Raw genomic sequence first — 18,087 nt, 5'->3', positions numbered from 1 at the left:
TGTATCTCGCTGCATTGCGCGAGTACGCTTCTAGTATATATATATATATATATATATATATATATATATATATATATATATATATGTTTATTATGTATAATTTTTATTGATATTATGTTTGTATTTCATTTTATCTAAACGTATAGGTTATCAAAAGAGATTTACGATCAAAGAATGATGACAAATAATCTAATTAATAAGAGAAAATTATTAAAATCTTTTTTGCAGCAACAACAAATTGATATGTTGAAGAATATGAATGATACTAATAGATATTTTGTTGACGAATTCATCAATCTAAATACCCCGTCATTTGATGTTGTACTTTAGTGGAAATAAAATGTTTAGTTATAACATTTCGCTACAACAACATTAAATCTTATAGGACGCCTAAAATGTTTAAGCGTCCTAATATGATTCTTTATAGGACGAAGCAAGAAAAATGTCTTATCTAAAAGAGTTACAATATGTTTATAGGATGATTTTGGGTGTCCTAACAAATTCTATGACGCTTTTAAAATAAAGTATCATATTAGTTATTTTATACGACACGACTTGAAAAGTGTATATGAACATAGGTGTCCTGTAAATAGATGAGTTTTAGGGACACTTCTCAAAATATTTATATAAAATAACTAATACGACATTTTATTTAAAGATCATTCTAAAACACTTGTTGAAGCGTCCAAAAACGTCATGTAAACCTATTGTAACCATTTTAGATATGACGCTTTATAGTATGGTCTATAAACTTAAGTTTTATGAATTATTTCATTCGTCAAATTCATGTAACTACCAACCCGCCAACCCAACCCAACCCGCCTCAACCTGCAAGGGTTGGGTTGGGTTGGGTTATACTTTTGAATGGGTTGGGTTGAGATTTGTCCAAACCCCCATAATTGGGTTGAGTTGTAAAAATGTTGTAAACCGTTCAATCCAACCCGCGTGCATCCCTAATGGTTTCTAAGAAAATTTTATGTAATTAGTGAAAAGTGAAGCAATTTCATTATCAATAGCATGAATGAGTGATTGAAGAAAGTGAAAACATTTCATGGTTTCTAAGAAAAATTTGTGTAATTAGTGAACAATGAAACCATTTCATTATCAATAACGTGAAATGACAAATGACTCATCAAACCATGTTGGCCGATGTAATGGGTGATTGAAGAAAGTGAAATCATTTCATGGTTTCTAAGAAAATTTTATGTAATTAGTGAACAATGAAACCATTTCATTTGATGAAAATGTGAAACCATTTCGTTCATGAAATGTAGTAGTAATTTTTTTTTATTCAAAATGTTTCATTACGTTAGATTGATTATATTGTGTTTTATTTTTATTGTTGATCTATTTTAATGATAGATGTAATTTTGTCTATAATATTTGAACATAAAATTAATATATTATTTTACAAATGATTTTGTTTTATTAATATTACGATATAAATGATATGGTTGTCATTAATATTATCAATACCAAATAGAGATTATAAAATAAATTTTTATTTATTTATTTATTTTAATTTTCTAATATAACCTAAACTAATCTTGATCATTGATCAAGAAAATATATGGATAAGATTGATTTACATGATTTAGATCGCTCCTCTATATAAATATGCTGACTTCTTTTTCACAAATTTAAAAACTCACCACACCTGTTATAAAATAATCTTACAAATTTTTTAACCTAAAAATTTAAGATCTAAAAATGCACTTGGGGCCCACCTTTTAACATGAACCTCAATGAATAATTAATTGAAAACCAATAGTAAGCATATATACAATTGAAATTTTAAAGTCCTATTGCTTCATAAATAAATAAATAAATATGTATATATATATATATATATATATATATAAAACTAAGACTTCAGACATTTTAACTTTTTTTTTTTTTTTACTCTATCAGATCTTTAGAATTTTTGTCAAAATAGAAATGGAAACTTTAAAAATCTTCAAACTCAAATAATTCTCTAAAAATGATTGTTAAGTGAGAGAAATCTTTTTTTTTTAATTGAGGAAGTTAATTATATTATCATATTATATAATATTAATTTAAAATTTTATCAGCACAATTAAACTATTCAATATTTTAATAAATATAATTAATCTCGTAATGTTACACTTATTGTAATTTCTTTTTTGGAAATTTTGGTGTTTGATTCCATATTTTAGAGAAATTTAAAAATAGTTTAAATACATGAAATAGTAAGCTATTTATAAAATTTTCTTTTATAATATTATATTTTTATTTTTCCTTATTACAATCATGTATTTTTAAATTAATTTTATTAGAGTATCGTACTTTGAAAAATCTACCCAAATTATAGCAAGGGAAACGTGTTATCATTTAAACCGGTTAACCTCTTTTTTTTTCCTTGTCTTAAATAAGGTGATGTGGATGACACATAATTTTGATGACATTGCTAAAAAAAACTATTTCAATTTATTTTTAATGATTTTCACTTTTTATTACTACGATTAAAAAACATTTAAATTTTCTTTTAACATTTTCTTATAAATGCATGCAAATCAAATATTCTACAATAAAATATTGCTTAAATAAATATAATATATTATTTTCTAGATAACTATCTTGTTTGTAAAAAAAGTAACAATTTTTATTTTGTTTTGTTTAAAAAAATACATATGTGATATTAAATCAAAGTTGCGGACGATTTTTGGTATGACATATGTTGCGAGCCAAGTCGTCTGTAAACTACTATGTCCATTTACGTGTATTATCACATATAATAAGGGTGTCTATGATGTGATACTATAATCTATTGCATGTAATATTAAATCAAAGATGTAGACGAACTTTGACGTGGCCTAGATCGTAAAATATGTTGTTCGCATATTACCAGGTCCTCTTACATTATTATCACATGTGATAAAGATGTTCTTGTGTTTTTTATAAAATAAAGAGTACTATAATAGAAGTATTCTCATTTGAACGTACATCTTAACCTATATAATCACATATAAATTACATTAAGCTTTGAGATTTTTTTTATTTTTAAAATCGGTAACTATTTTTTTTTGGTTAAGGTCATATATTAAACTATTTGTATAAATTAAGTCAAACTATTATATATTAAAAAGGAAAATTGCTTAAAATAACCTTTTTAACTTTATACATTTACTTATTAATCATTTTTCTTCCAAAATTTCAAAAATATCATTATATTTATAAGTAGCAACTCCTCAAATAACAAATGGTCAAAATATATATATAAAAAACACAAATACAAGCATGGTCCACATGTACGGGAACCAAATTTGTAAGTGTCCAAATACTTTTGTGGCTATTTGGGAACTACATGTTTGGTCTTTATCCTTGCGAACCATGTTTAGATTTTATTTTATTTTTTACATTTTGACCTCTCTACAAGTTGAGAAGTTGCTACTAATGGAGGTAGTGACACTGAATTACAATATTTTGACACCGAGTTAATAAATCTCATATTAAAATAATATATTTTATTATTATTAGGAAAAATTTAGATACAATATTTATAAATAGATTATTATAATAAAAAGCATAATCTATTCAATTAAATATCATTAAAATAAAAAAAGGACACTAATAATCACATATCATTAGTGTTTGCAGGGTTTGAAAAGTTCCATGATAGTTTAATTTTGAATCGCTTCCATCGAGGGGCAAATTTTTTGTTGTTTTACCGTACGATTCAATTTTGGTTGCTATAGTTTTTTTTTAGTTACCATGTGATCGGTCAGAGATGTTCTAAGGTTATATATTAAACGATTAATCACATTCATGTGTCATGTTAATAATGTTTTTTTTCCTCGTAAATTTTTAACATTAAATACTTTAACGATGAGAATATATAATAAAAAAATCTTTCACATGATAATTTTTTGGGATTCTCTAAATTTGAAGAACTTTCATACTCTATATCATGGTTTTTTTTTTTTTTTTCATTTTAAAGAAAGTTTCAAATAACAAATGGATCAATTATTGTTTCTTCCAAGAAGTCCATTTTTAAAAATACTCTTAACAGGATCATGACTTAATGCATCAAGAGAGAGAGAGAGAGAGAGAGAGAGAATGTGTTATCCTAATTAAAATAAATTAGTGGATTAATTAATCATTAAACGCAGACACTAAAGTTGGATAATATCTATGATTTGGATTTTGGACAAAGGGAAATGCAATTGCAGATGATGTAATGGGCTTCTTGATGGTTGATTAAAATATATGGGCTAAGCCCAAGGCCTAAGAAGAATTAGGAACTGTTATCATAAGAAAATACTTCAACCACATAAATATAAAATTAAAAAAATTTAGGGTGTTATTATTTCTCTAGATAAACCGACTTAGGTGGTCTTTGTTTTTTAAAAAAGTGTTGAAATCTAAAATCTTATTTTATTTCCGTTTTATAAGAGGTGGTGTTGAAGTATGAAATTTGAATTAATAAGACTGTTTATTTTTTGTAAACGTCTGAATTTGTTTAAATCGTCTATTTTACCCATTAAAAAATTATTGTGTTGAATTTATAAATAAAATTATACAAAATTTCATAAATTTATTCGTCATCATTACGAAATTTACATCTAAATCATATGATTAGCATTCATTCAAATGAAAATATGTCATGAATGGTATTTATCACATTTAAATCCTATCAAAATATATCAATTGTGAGATGTGAGGATTGATTTGGTAAGGATCGATTGAGAGAAATGATTGATTAAGGTTAATCGATTGAGAAACATCGTCGTTGAAGGTTTGAAGAGGCAAATAAGAGGTCGATTTACCTCTTACCAGATATGAGAACAATAATACATAAGTGTTTCTAAAAAATTAGAAAAAACGAACAGTCTAAATGGTCTTACATTTTAACAAATGAGACATAAGAAACTGATAAGAGTTTTATTTATGAAAAGGAAAGATAGGAGGGAAATTTGAAATCGGAGTTTCAAAGGGATCCAGAGGAAATGGAAACCCAAGTGACAAATGTTGAGACGATTGTCACTCACCACACCATCTTCTGATTTGGTGAAGCAACATTGGCGACTGATACAAGTGTAAGCATTAAAAAGGTGATATATTGATTCTAAATCTTGAATTTTTTGATGTAAACATTAAAAAAAGTTTATTCACATTAAAAAGCAAAGAAGCCAAAACAAAGAGGTAACTTTATATACATTGATAATAATAAGCACAAGGCAAATTTGTATAAATATTAGATGTAGATGCGGGTCAGCCAAAACATCACCTTCCAACTTGGTTAGCAACTGAATTAAGACAATATATGACTTTGGTCAGTGTGTGTGATAAAAAAAAAACAAGGGATATCCCAAGAAGAGGTTGCTTTTGGCATCAAAAATATAAAATTAAAATTAAAATTAAAAAGAAAAAAGAAAAAAGCTAGCTGCCCAATTAAGTTTTGACCCCACTTCCAGGTTGTACAAAAAAATGGCAGACAAAACTCGATCAATCATAACTCCCCAAAACACCATAAATGGATACTAACCTTACCCCCAAATCAACTCATTAACACTCTCACCCATCCCATTTTTCAACAACAAATGGAAGAGCTTCATCCCAGCCCCACCCAGATATGCACCATCTTCATTTGACCCCACCACATTACCATTTTTCTTTCTTGCCCCAACCCAACCCAACCCCCCCAATCAAGATACGGCAGCCTCACCTCTAGCTCTTCTTCATCATCCATCCATCCATCCATCCAATTTAATGGTGTGTCTCCTCTTCTCTTCTGTTCATATACATATATCTCAAATTAAAGGGTTACTGGTAACCCATAGTTCAAGAATGATCTGATATGCCCATCCCACCCTGCTGTAACAATAACCAGACCCCATGCATGACTACTGGCCGAGCTCTGGCACGAAGATTTGAAGAATTTGTATTCGGATTTACACAATGGAGATGAAACACCTGGAGGAGGTGGACTGGAAGTGGGAAGCTTCTCTTCAGGCCAAGTTGCAGATCCTTTTGGAATCGATTCTAAAAAGAACTCCTGACCTAGAGAGAAATAACTAGGTGAAGAAAAGGGCAATGAGTTGGGCAAACCCTCTTCTAAGTTCCAACCATTTCCTGAGCTTGTACTAACTTTCAGGCCAGACCAAGGTAACACAACTGAGGCGTCACTCGAGAAGCACTCGAATGACCTAACTGTCTTTTGTTGATAAACCGAAGGTTCCTTCTGGTTGCGGCAGTTCCAAATATAAACATTAGAATCCTCACATGCTGAAACAATGTGTTTCCCATCTGAGGTGAACGATGCACAGAACTGGTTTCCAGCATTTCTTTGGCCTAGTTATATGAACAAATACAAAAGCATAAACAGCAATTGGTTATATAGTACATAAGCAATCAAAAACACCAATGATTTGATAACAGAGAAACAGCAGATGATTATATAAATACCCTTGTATTTCCCAATGACATTGATCCCATGAAGAATTCTGATGTGGGAATCAGCACAAGTCACCATCACTTTGCTTGGATCTTGTGGACAGAACTACAGATAAGATAAAGAAAGTGAAGCCAGAATTAGAGCATGAAATGTGAGGGGAAAAGACTAAAAATAATCATGTTTACATACCAAGTACCAACCTGAAAGCCAATAATCCTCTTGCAAGGCGACTTCTTTTTACTATTTAAGCAGACCGAGGCTTCCAGTTGGAAATGATTATCTGTTCCAAGAAAAGAACAGATCTTTTCAGGCCCCCACAAGATTCAACTGTGTAGCCATAATTTTGAAACTATTGATAGATGCAATGAATAAAACGACATCAAGATGCATAGCACAGAGTGAAAAGAACCTTACAGCCTACTAAACCCCAAACTGTAAATGATCATGATTGATCGAAAGCCAAGCCATATATTTCTAAAACAATGATATACTGGTAAAACTAAGCCATTGAAGAATTAGAAACAACACATATTATTCCATCCATAAGAATTGTAATAACTTCCATTTGACAATATTTCCTTTTCTTTGGAGAATTTCAAATATTCTGCTGATTATATTGTCAATATTCATCAGTATTTTAGACCGAACCATGAGATTTGTTCCAAACAGGGCGCGCTAAAATTTTCACAGATGAAGATAGTATGGCATACGGTCAAAATGATGTTACCTGACAAACAGAAAAACCGACAACAGCCCGTCATGGATCCAATAATTCCACCCTAAAATAAAAGGGAAAGAAGACTTTTTCAGCCATCATTATATTTGAGATTTCATTTCTTGGATTGGAATTAATTGACACAAATGTTTTGCCAAACCTTGCCATCAGGATTGTAAGTGACAGCAGTGATTATATCTCGTATGTCTGTCCAATCCACAACCTGGGAAGAACCAATGGACCATATCCGAACCTTTCCATCAATTGACCCGCTTATGAAATAACTTTCATCCACAGGGTTGAACTGAACACATGTCACTGCAGTTTTGTCAATTACACACCATATGCTTTCATCAGTATTACCACTAATCAAGATTTTATGCTTTCATTAGTAAGACTCACAATTCCAGGCAAATACACGTACCATAATTACTGTGTGGAAAGACTTTAAGGCATCGATCGCTCCCAACTCTCCACAGACGCACTGTTTCATCGACTGATGATGATAGAAGACGCTGCAATGATAACAAAATAAGAAGAAAACCTGAGTAACTTGAATTAAAATTTGATAAAGAATCCTTATAAAATCATTTTCTGATATACTCACGTTATCATTGGACCATGAGAGATCCAAGATTTCGCCATTGTGTCCATGGAACTCATGTACAGGCTTCTCCAATATCCGAAACACCTTTGGGGGAACAATGACACAAGCTGAATCCGAAGTTTTTCTTAGGCTCTTGAGCATACTCATTTTCTGTTTTTCAGCCATTATAGGAGCTAATTCGGAAAGTTGATTCACGGTGAAATATATGCAAGAGGGGTCAATATCAGGAATGTCAATATCATTTGATCTATCATCTTCCACAACTTGCCAAACTCGCACAACTCCATCCTCTCCGGCAGAAGCAAGATAACGCCCATCACGACCAAATTTCATAGTCAAGATTGAACCTTGATGCGCCTGGATATCTTGACCAGTAAACACAGCCGAGAGTTCCTTCAACCTCTTCTTACTTTGGCGAACTCTGACCCTTTGAACCCTAGTCCTGTGAACCTGACCAGCACCATCAGGGCTCAAACCATCACATCTCCCCTGCCTATCTACAACACATGTCATGGACCGTAATCTACTCAACCATTGACTTTTTACTCTGTTCATCGTCCTAGCCATCGTGCCAGCAACCTTGATTTGTCTCTCTACAAGTTTCTGAACCAATGGAGATGAAACATTATCTATACGGATCAATGAATTGCCTCCCGCTTCTTCTTCTTCTTCTCTGCATCCTGTACTGCCATTTGAATTATTATTAGCTCTGCAAATGAAATTCTCTTTGGAAACCATCATTCTGGACGAATCTGAAGCATCCTGACACAAACTTGAAACAGAGGATGTACTAGAAGACATTTCTTCATACATGGGGCTTCTCAAAACAGCATCACTATTCTCCATGATTCTATTACTAAATCTTGCTTTCAAAACATCATCATCATCGCCTGAATCATCTGCTGTAATTTCATCATCTGAGCTTAAACTCATAAATTTAAGAAACTGATTTTTTCGATCTTGAACACTTGCTGGAGTCTTAACCCAAAAATCATATTGGAAACCATTAAAACCATGCTTACAAACAGGAGTCTGATGAAACTTAGAAACTGAATCAGTAGCCGTTGATGCAATGCTATCTTGGGCATCAAAAAATCGATATTCTTCGTCTTGGCTTAAGCTAACCATGGTTCCTTGTGTTCAACCCATGAAACCTCACCTCAAGGAACCAACTTTTTAAGCCCTAGGCAATGTGCCTTGTTCCATCTCCAAGTAACATACCTAAACATATAATTAAAAAGATAAGATCAAAGGCTTAAAAAAGGGATATCACGATAACCCAGATCGATAAGGGCAATTATATTGATTCTAACAATTGATTAAAAATAAAAAAATTAGTGACAAGATTTAAAAAAACGAAAAAACCGTCATGGATCCCCAGATCCAACGCCCATTGAACCTGTTGTGGATAAACCAAAAACAAGTGTATAGAAATCCATATATTGCATTGATAATCGAACCCGGATTCAGGGTACAAATATGACCGAAACCCAACACGAAGAAGCATGTATTAAAAACCCATTTGGAGATGATGATGACGACAGGGAATACCTCATACCACGTAAACATCGATATCTGAATCAAAAATTGAAAACTTGCGCTTTGATGCAATCAAGAAGATGCGTTAGATGGAGAAAGAATTGTTGATGGTGAGATGAAGATGAATGAAAGAAATCGGAGAGAATGATGGATTCATAGAGAGAGAGAGAGAGAGAGAGAATTGTTGCAATCAATCAGATACCCAAATACCTTCCTTTGTTTCTCTTGCTGTTTGAAGCTAAGGAAAACAAAAGAAAGCAAGGAAAAAGGGGAAGGGAGTTAAATCCAAAGGGGGGAAAGAGGGAAATTGGGGTAACAGAGAGAAAAAAAAGAAAGGAAGAAGAAAGAATAAATGAGAAGGACCTTGATATTCGTGAAGGAATGGACCGAGAAACGAGAGAGGAAGTAGAAGCTAGCGTAGGGGGTGTGTCTGTAAATGTTAATGTAAATGTCTTCTCTATGTCTAAATGAATATGATGGCTATGGGTGTCCATGGCCTGCTCCTGGTGTGGGTTGTATACCCTACAATTTCGTCGCCTCCTCCTTTTTTCTCTCTGTAAAAATACCACTCCATTTCCATCGTCTGTTGCATTAATTCTGTGCCTTTTTCGGTTTCCATTTAATGCCGCAATCAAAGTTTCAACCTTTCGATTTTCTTTTCAACATCCTAATTCCTCTTTCTTTTTTCTTTTTTTTCAATCACAACATTCTTGTATTCATTTTTCTCAAGATTTCTTGCCATTTTCATTCACAATATATATATCTCTTAATTTTACAAAAGATTTCATGTATATTTTCAATTTATTTGCTGCATATTAACACAATACTTTCTACCTATTAAATGTCTTACCCATACTCAAGTGAAGAATATTATATTTCAATTTAATGCATATTTTGTCCTGATTTAATACCATTAAATAGGGGTTAAAAGCACTCACCATTTAAAATTGATACCAACCCAAATATAATTTCTTTATTTATAAATTTGAATTCCAATTAATTAATCGATTCCACATGCGTTGTGCCATTGAGACTAATTCTTTCCTCCATTATTTCACTTAATCAAGTAATTCTCATTTTAAAATAACCTCTTCTTATTTCTAAATAAATAAATAAATTATTTTCTTGAAATGTCCACTCCTCCAAAATAATCTATTTTTGGTCCTTATCTCTTGTATCTTTCCAACATGTTTGTTCACGAAAACTCTAATTTTTATACATCAAAACTAACTTGCCTATAAAAATAGAAACAGCTTAGACAAACTATCATTTAAAATCGTTTCATTAATTTATCAAATGTATTTTCTTCTTGTAATCTTAACACTTTGATTCGCTACAGAAAAATGCGGATTGTTTTACGCAATCATTGCTATAGAAAAGTTCATAACTTCAAATGGATAAGTGATAACTATTAATAAATACATACCTTATGTTCAAGTGATCCAACATAACCGTTAACTCCCAACAATATTTATCGAAAGATATGATAAAAAAAAAAAAAAAAACCTCTCAAGTTTCTTCTCAAATGGTACTTACTAAAAGGTAGAAAACCCTTTGGTATTTATAGTGGAAAAGCAATAACAGTTGTTTTGTTCATAAACAAACATTTTCGATATCATTGGCCGAAAAGAATCATTCTTCTAACATATGGGTAGAGGACCGCTAGATCTAGATACGGAAAATTAAATCAGTAAAGTTAAAAAAACATTATTTTTCTTTTTATTTTGAACTATATCATTATTGTCAAGGATTAAAAGGTAGGGGCGAGAATTGGGAGCATAACAAGAGATGAGGTTGCGTCCTTCACATTGTTTACATCCCCAAATGGACCACCATAGTCTATAGGTCACGGACATCCTGTCAAAAGTAATTTTTCGCCAAAAATTCTCTTACAAATTATTTTCATAAACAAATATTTTTTTTTTTTTTTGAAATTAACAACCCACGTTAAATCTAAACGGATGTTTCCATTTAAAACTATCATTTAATTGAAAAAAAACAAGGTTGATGATAAGGTGTTTTTTTACCATAAACTTTGCAAGGTATAGACGTAAACAAGGTTGATGTTGGTTTGGATGAATTAGAAAATGAAAAATGAAATTAAGAAAAAAAAAAGGGAAAGTGAGAAATTATTAAACTTAAATTGTTGATGAGGCAGCCGACCAAATCATTAAATTTAGAAGAGATGAAGTGATTCGTACAGACAATTATCGCATTTGTCAAAAACATGTCTTGTTTAAAGTTAATCCATCGTTAATTATTTCTGTGCTTTCTTTTTTGTCTTTTCATTCTACTTTTACTTTTATTTATTAAATAAAAAATGAGTCAATTATAAATTTAGTCCCTCTATTTTGATTTTTCTTTTATTGAGGTCACTATAATATATTTTTTGTGTCTTATCCTATATACACAAATATGTACATACATGTATAACTTTAATTTAAACAAATTAAATTATAAAAACCATATCTTATTTACTTAGAACAAATAAAATAAGATAAAATTTTATGATTTGATTTGTTTAAGTTAAAAAATTGATGATTTCTTTTTCTATCATTACAATAAACAAGTTTATTATCGATACTTTAACACCAAATTATTGAAAATCATTAAGAAATAAACTCCAACTTTATCATCGTAAAAATAATAATTAAGGCCTCATATATTTTCCATTCAAAGAATCAAAATCCATTATTTAGATTTCAATCAAATGAAAGATTCATTCATATTATTCTCTTTGTAGCTTAAAATTGAATATATTCTTATATAAATTGCAACCAAGTTTTCATGTCCAAACAGCCAAAACCAAATCGTATTTAATATCATTAGTTTTTTTAATTTAAATAAATTAGATCATAAAATATTTTTTTTATTTTTTTATTTGATATCATTATATATAATTAATCGCGTGTATGTATATATAGGAGTCTAATCAAATGAGAACTGTTTTACCGTAAGATTCAATCTCAACTATAATCAAAGGTTAAATTAAAAAAAATTAATAATTTTGGTAATGTTAACTTATAATATTAATTAAGAGCATTTTAGGGATTTTATAAATATTTTATCTCATCTCTCCTTTTTTCTCTTTCCGGCAGATATTTTTCTCTCTCCAACGAATCTTATTCGACAAACCTTATTTCATTAACCTTATGTGAACACAAGGTACATACTGTGATACCTATACACGATATTCAATGTGATACCCAGATATACCTACAAGATATACAATGTGATACTTTTTTTGTAAAACAATGAAAATAACAATAATGCACACTATGATACATTTCATAAAACAAATAAAATACATTGTGAACGGTTATCACTATGATATACGTTGATTCACAAACGTCTTTAAAATACGATTATATTAGGTAATTGATATACCATGTAACTAATTTTAATTAAATATTTTGATCAGTTGTCAAAAACAGAATTTACTATATTACCCTTTTAAATCTCAAACGAGTGGTTCACATAGAATCTCACGGTTACCACAAGCTAATCAGTTTCCCATAAATGAACTTATATATATATATATATATATATATATATATATATATAAGTATAGGGTTGGGTTCACGTGAGACCCGTAAGACCAATTTATGTTCATTGATCAACTTTATAAACATATGATCTAATGGTCTAAAGTTGCACGGTGGCAAGTTTGTAATTATTGAGAAGTCTCGTGGTGTTTATGAATGTTCAGATCTGACGATTGTAGATTTAATCCAAGAGTTGATAATTGGTCTTACGGGTCTCACGAAAAACTATTGGTCTCACATGATCCCAAGTCTATAAGTATATATATATTGAATCTAACAAAATGTTCTTTTTACTTTTTATAATAAAAAAACAAAAAGTATAGGCAAAAATGCTAAAATAACATTTGATTTAACGGAGTTAACTGAGGCATTAGTCAGAGGGACCATGAGCAAAACAAATTAAACACCATAAAGACCAAATCAATAATTCACTCCTAAAAGTTGTTTATATTTTACACACACACACACCCACATATATATATATATATATATATATGTATATATATATATATATGTATGTATATATATATGTATGTATATATATATGTATGTATGTATGTATGTATGTATGTATGTATGTATGTATGTACACTACTCCATACAGCTTCCTAAAAGTCCATGTTTGATCTACATAAACACGTTTAAAACACTTCATAAAACTAATAATCAATCGAAAACTCGCTTGCTAACTAAAACCTTTCAAAAATCATAAAAATAAAATTGTGATAGAATTATCAAAAATAAAAATGTAGGGTATACAACTATAGGGTCGGGGTATGAATTTTCGATGAAAATGAAAGTTATGGTAAGAAAGATAAGAAAAGATTTTCATCATTGAATTAATCATAATTGAAGAACAACTCTAATAAGATGCACCGAATCAATTCTTATGAGAAGTACAATTCATTTCATAGGATGAAAATGAGATTAAAAACGATCACGAATCCACATCTTTATACTTATGGAATTAAGTTTTATTCTCACATGAATATCCAATTACACATACATATATATACATGCAAAAATATTATTATCAGAAAATTAGAGTCAAGAAATAATAGAATTATGTATGTAAAAGCAATAGTATTGTAAAAAGAAGGCATCTACATTTCTTTTCTTTAATCAATAAACTATTCAGTAATTCACATTCCCCACTTTTTTTAACATTGAGAACATGCATAATTATATTATATTATATTAATTTTCAATAAACCATCGAGAAGGAAAAATAGATTTTAATATATACATATATTAATTGAGAAATGGTCAAAATCTAATCGATGTAAAATTCAAATAAATGTGTTAAGAATAGACGACATAACTAAAACCTAAAAAACATATAACATAAATGAAAATTTGTTCTCCAAAGGTTATGATTGTAGATTAGATCAAGAAACATACTTCTTTTGGCTTGAGAACATGAACTTTGTTTTTGTTGTTGTTGTTGAACTACGTTCGATTTTTGACATATCATATGGTTTTTGTTTGGGATTGTATTTAAAGAAAAGATGTACATCTAGTCAAGGCCTAAAACCAAGTTAATAAATTTCATAGTTTCAACCGTTTCGTGTATCATAAATTATCTAGTTGGATGAAATCAACAATACGAGTTACTATTATGGGAATTTGATCAACATTTACGTGAAGATCAATAATATATGAATTTGATCATCAATAATATGTGAATGTGATCAACTTTGTACCACCCATGACTTACGTGAAGAGTTCAAATATTATACATACATATAAAAGATTTGAACACCCTCTTGTTAAATAAAAAGTTGGGTTTACAAAATCAGAACTTTACACAACAACAAAAAAAATCATATTTTGAGGGGAGCTCATACACCCTCTACTTACATGTACTATTTTTTTTTTCTCCATAGACTCTAACCAATACGTAGAACATATTATCGACACCCACCACTAAATGCATTTGTTTCTTTTTTTGTTCAAACACGTGTGATTAAAAAGATATAAACGTCAAACTGTTTTAGTATTTTAAATATAAAAGTTTATGATGTTCGTACTTAGATCTATTTGTGGAGCCGATTAATTTGAAGCATCCTAACACCCCTTTATTGGTATTATTTTTTTGGGGGGGAAGACATTAATAGGACAAAGTCTTAATCTTAGGATGCCAAATCCAAAATACAACCACCTTATTTTTAGGATGTTGTCGGGTGACAACCATAAATTAATTACTTCTTTATGTTAACTTTCATTCGCTTTTCATGTTAATTGTCGTGCATTCCCATTTTAAAAAAACATATCGTGATGCTTGCTTTTCAAATTTAGAACTAATGATCTCCCTTTTGCATATTCATTCTTGATGCAAATTTTCCATCTTTTACATGTATAATTCATAAAACGAACCGAATAATATCACATTACACAACGAAATATAATCTTGATAGAAAATAAAGCGAATTTTAAGAAATAAAAATTGAAGGTTCAAATTTGTGTTGGGAATTAATGAAACAAGTGACGTTATAGGTATGAAGTTGGAAAACAAAGTGTGTTGTGGTGTTATTATATTGTTTAAAATAGTTGGTAAACAAATTTGAAAATGAATATATATATATATATATATATATATATATATATATATAGTTGGTGAACTAATTAAAATCAAAGACCCAAGACTACCGACACTCGCATAAACCATCATTATCCAAATTAAATCAAAATTTTAACCCAACCACCATCTATTTTATTCAAAACTCTTTTCATCTATGAATATGCATTATTACTAAAATTTTAAAACATAATATATATATATATATAGAGAGAGAGAGAGAGAATAGTTCAAACGAGAACACCTTCATTTTACGAGAATGCGAGAACACCTTTTTACTATAGGCAATCACATGCGATATTATTATTTCATCACATATGATACACATGTGATACTAAATCAGAGACGCAAATGATTTTTGGCGCGATCTTAGTTGCTAGTTCAAATTAAGAAGAGATTACTAGTTCAAACAAGAACATCTTTATTTGAGGACAATGACATAACATCTTTTTACCATAGTCAATCACATGTAATGTTAAATAAGAGACGCATACAACCTTTGGATCAACCTAGGTTTGTGGGCCAAGTCACCCGTACACCATTAATTAGAACCCCTTACGTGTATAATCACATTTGATAATCATGTTCTTAATGTGATACTATAATTGATCATATTTGATACTAAATTAGATATGTAAACGACTTTTAGTGCGACCTAGTTCGTAGGGCACTTGGCACACCACCAATACAAGTCACCTCACGTGTATTTATGAGGATGTTCTTATGTCTTGATAAAATAAATTCGTTCTTGTTTAAACCTTCACCTACAAAAAATCGATATATATATATATATAATATGATAGTCAAAGGGTGCGTAATCCAACCACCTTCACCTCCCCGAAACAATCTTATATTATTATCAACCACTCAATTCATGGAATAAAGGATCAGGTGTCATATCTTTGTGGATCCTTAATTTAATAACCAATTGTTTTAAATTGAAGTCGTGTATGGTTTAGTAGGAAGCCATTTTTAGTCATGTTGTTGATTTTTATACAATTTTAGATTAATTTAAAAAAAAAATACATTTCTATAGTTTATGATGTTGGTTTAGTTAGATCGGTTCTCAATTTCATTATAATAAAATAACATATCATTTACATATACCCAAAAATCCAGCCAACTTTACCTTATTAAATGGTTTAGTCCTTAAATTTTTTGTAAATGAAGAACCATTGAACTTTTTTATTTTGAATAATTAAATTTTTGAAATATTTTTTTAATAAAAAAAACTATAAAAATTTCTCATTTTAAATGATTAAAATCTTTAAAACATTTTTTTTAGTAAACAATCCATCAAACTTTTGTTAGTCGGTTATATATAATTTTTTTGGATTAATAGAATGTAGGTAAAACAACTTTAAAAATGTAAAAGTAGAAAAAAGTTTAATAATTTAAAATGAAAAACTTTTAATGAATTTATAAAAAAAAAAAAAAAAAACAATTGAGTATCTTAATTATTTAAAAAAAGAAAAAATGGTTTCTTTTAAAAACTACATGGATGGATGTAAGAAGGCGGCAATGAAGAAAAAACAAAGGGACAAAAAAGTAAGTGGTCGATAACTTTAGTTTTATGATTGTGAGTGGCCTAAACTCAATTTTAACCATTGTTTTATTTTTTTAAATTTAATCTATTAATTAGTAATTTGTATTTTTGGACACTAAGTTAAAAAATACATAAGCAAGCAATTAGACCCTACAAATGATTGAAGGAGATGTGTGTTGATTGGTGGCCGACATATTATGGATTCTTAACCAACTCTACCTTCCTTTTTTTTTTTTTTCTTTTTTTTTAAACAATAAATTAATTTGTTTTATTATGATTTTATGCTCATCCACGTCTCATTACTTATTTCCCTATAATTTCTTTTGTTTGATTTTCAATGTTTTGATTCATTTTATACATAACAATTGGAATATAATGTAATTAAAGTGGCCCAATCACTTTCCGTTCTTAATAAACCGTTTATGAATGATCATCGAAAAACGGTTTCGTGGACTGGATAAGACTTTTAGTCTTTAAATCAAGATTATTGGGTAAACATGTTTTTTTATTAGTGCTTAATAAACAAGCTACAAGTGCATTTTATTCATTCATATAGTAATGAAATAATACAAATAAGAATAAACTAGAATTATGGTTTGTTAAAAAATATTATTTTTATGATTATGCTTTAGAAGTTTTCATCCTTGTGATATTATTGTTGTTATGGAGTTAATGGTAAACCAATGACGAAGCTAAGAAAACAATAATAATTATACGAAAACAATAATTTCCAAAATATAAGGACTAAAGTCGTAATTTATGTATGGAGTTGGTTAAAAGGACAATAATTAATTGGTTTAAGAAGAAGAAAGAAAAAAAAAAAGCAAAGCTAATTTATGTAGACAAGTAAAGAGTATTTGTTAAAGGATAGCAAGAAGATAAGAATGAAGGGATAGTGGAGTGGAGGCAGAATGAAATTGTTTCAAAGGATTTCCACCAAACAAACCTTCATTTCATTTCTATGGGTATTTATATATTCATATATAAATAAATAAATATATATATATATATAGGGGCTTAATCAAATGAGAACTAATTAGTTTGTGGTAACTGTGAGAACCAATATTAACCACAAATCAATAGATAAATTAGGAAATTTATAATTTTGCCAATTTTAAATTAAAATATTAATGCAAGGATAT

At 29.5% G+C, this 18,087-nt stretch overlaps 1 protein-coding gene across 3 annotated transcripts; it reads right to left on the bottom strand.

The window, feature by feature from the left end:
• Positions 1-5,180: 5,180 nt before the first annotated feature.
• On the bottom strand, positions 5,181-9,558 carry LOC112521493 (WD repeat-containing protein 44). 3 transcript variants are annotated; one of them, XM_025130391.1, is made up of 8 exons: positions 9,289-9,558; positions 7,738-8,958; positions 7,555-7,645; positions 7,291-7,448; positions 7,143-7,194; positions 6,616-6,695; positions 6,427-6,520; positions 5,181-6,312 (listed from the first exon to the last, which is right to left on the bottom strand). In XM_025130391.1, the coding sequence occupies exons 2-8, from the start codon at positions 8,863-8,865 to the stop codon at positions 5,777-5,779; spliced, it is 2,139 nt and encodes a 712-aa protein (XP_024986159.1). In that variant the 5' UTR covers positions 8,866-8,958; positions 9,289-9,558; the 3' UTR covers positions 5,181-5,776. The 3 variants fall into 3 exon arrangements, with proteins under 3 accessions (XP_024986159.1, XP_024986167.1, XP_024986174.1); XM_025130399.1 differs by having other exon boundaries at positions 9,296-9,558; XM_025130406.1 differs by having other exon boundaries at positions 9,299-9,558.
• Between the last annotated feature and the right edge of the window lie 8,529 nt (positions 9,559-18,087).

This window comes from Cynara cardunculus, assembly GCF_001531365.2.
Source record: "Cynara cardunculus var. scolymus isolate 2C chromosome LG 1, CcrdV1, whole genome shotgun sequence".
In the NCBI taxonomy this organism is placed as follows: Eukaryota; Viridiplantae; Streptophyta; class Magnoliopsida; order Asterales; family Asteraceae; genus Cynara; species Cynara cardunculus.
This window is presented reverse-complemented; position numbering and strand designations above follow the sequence as displayed.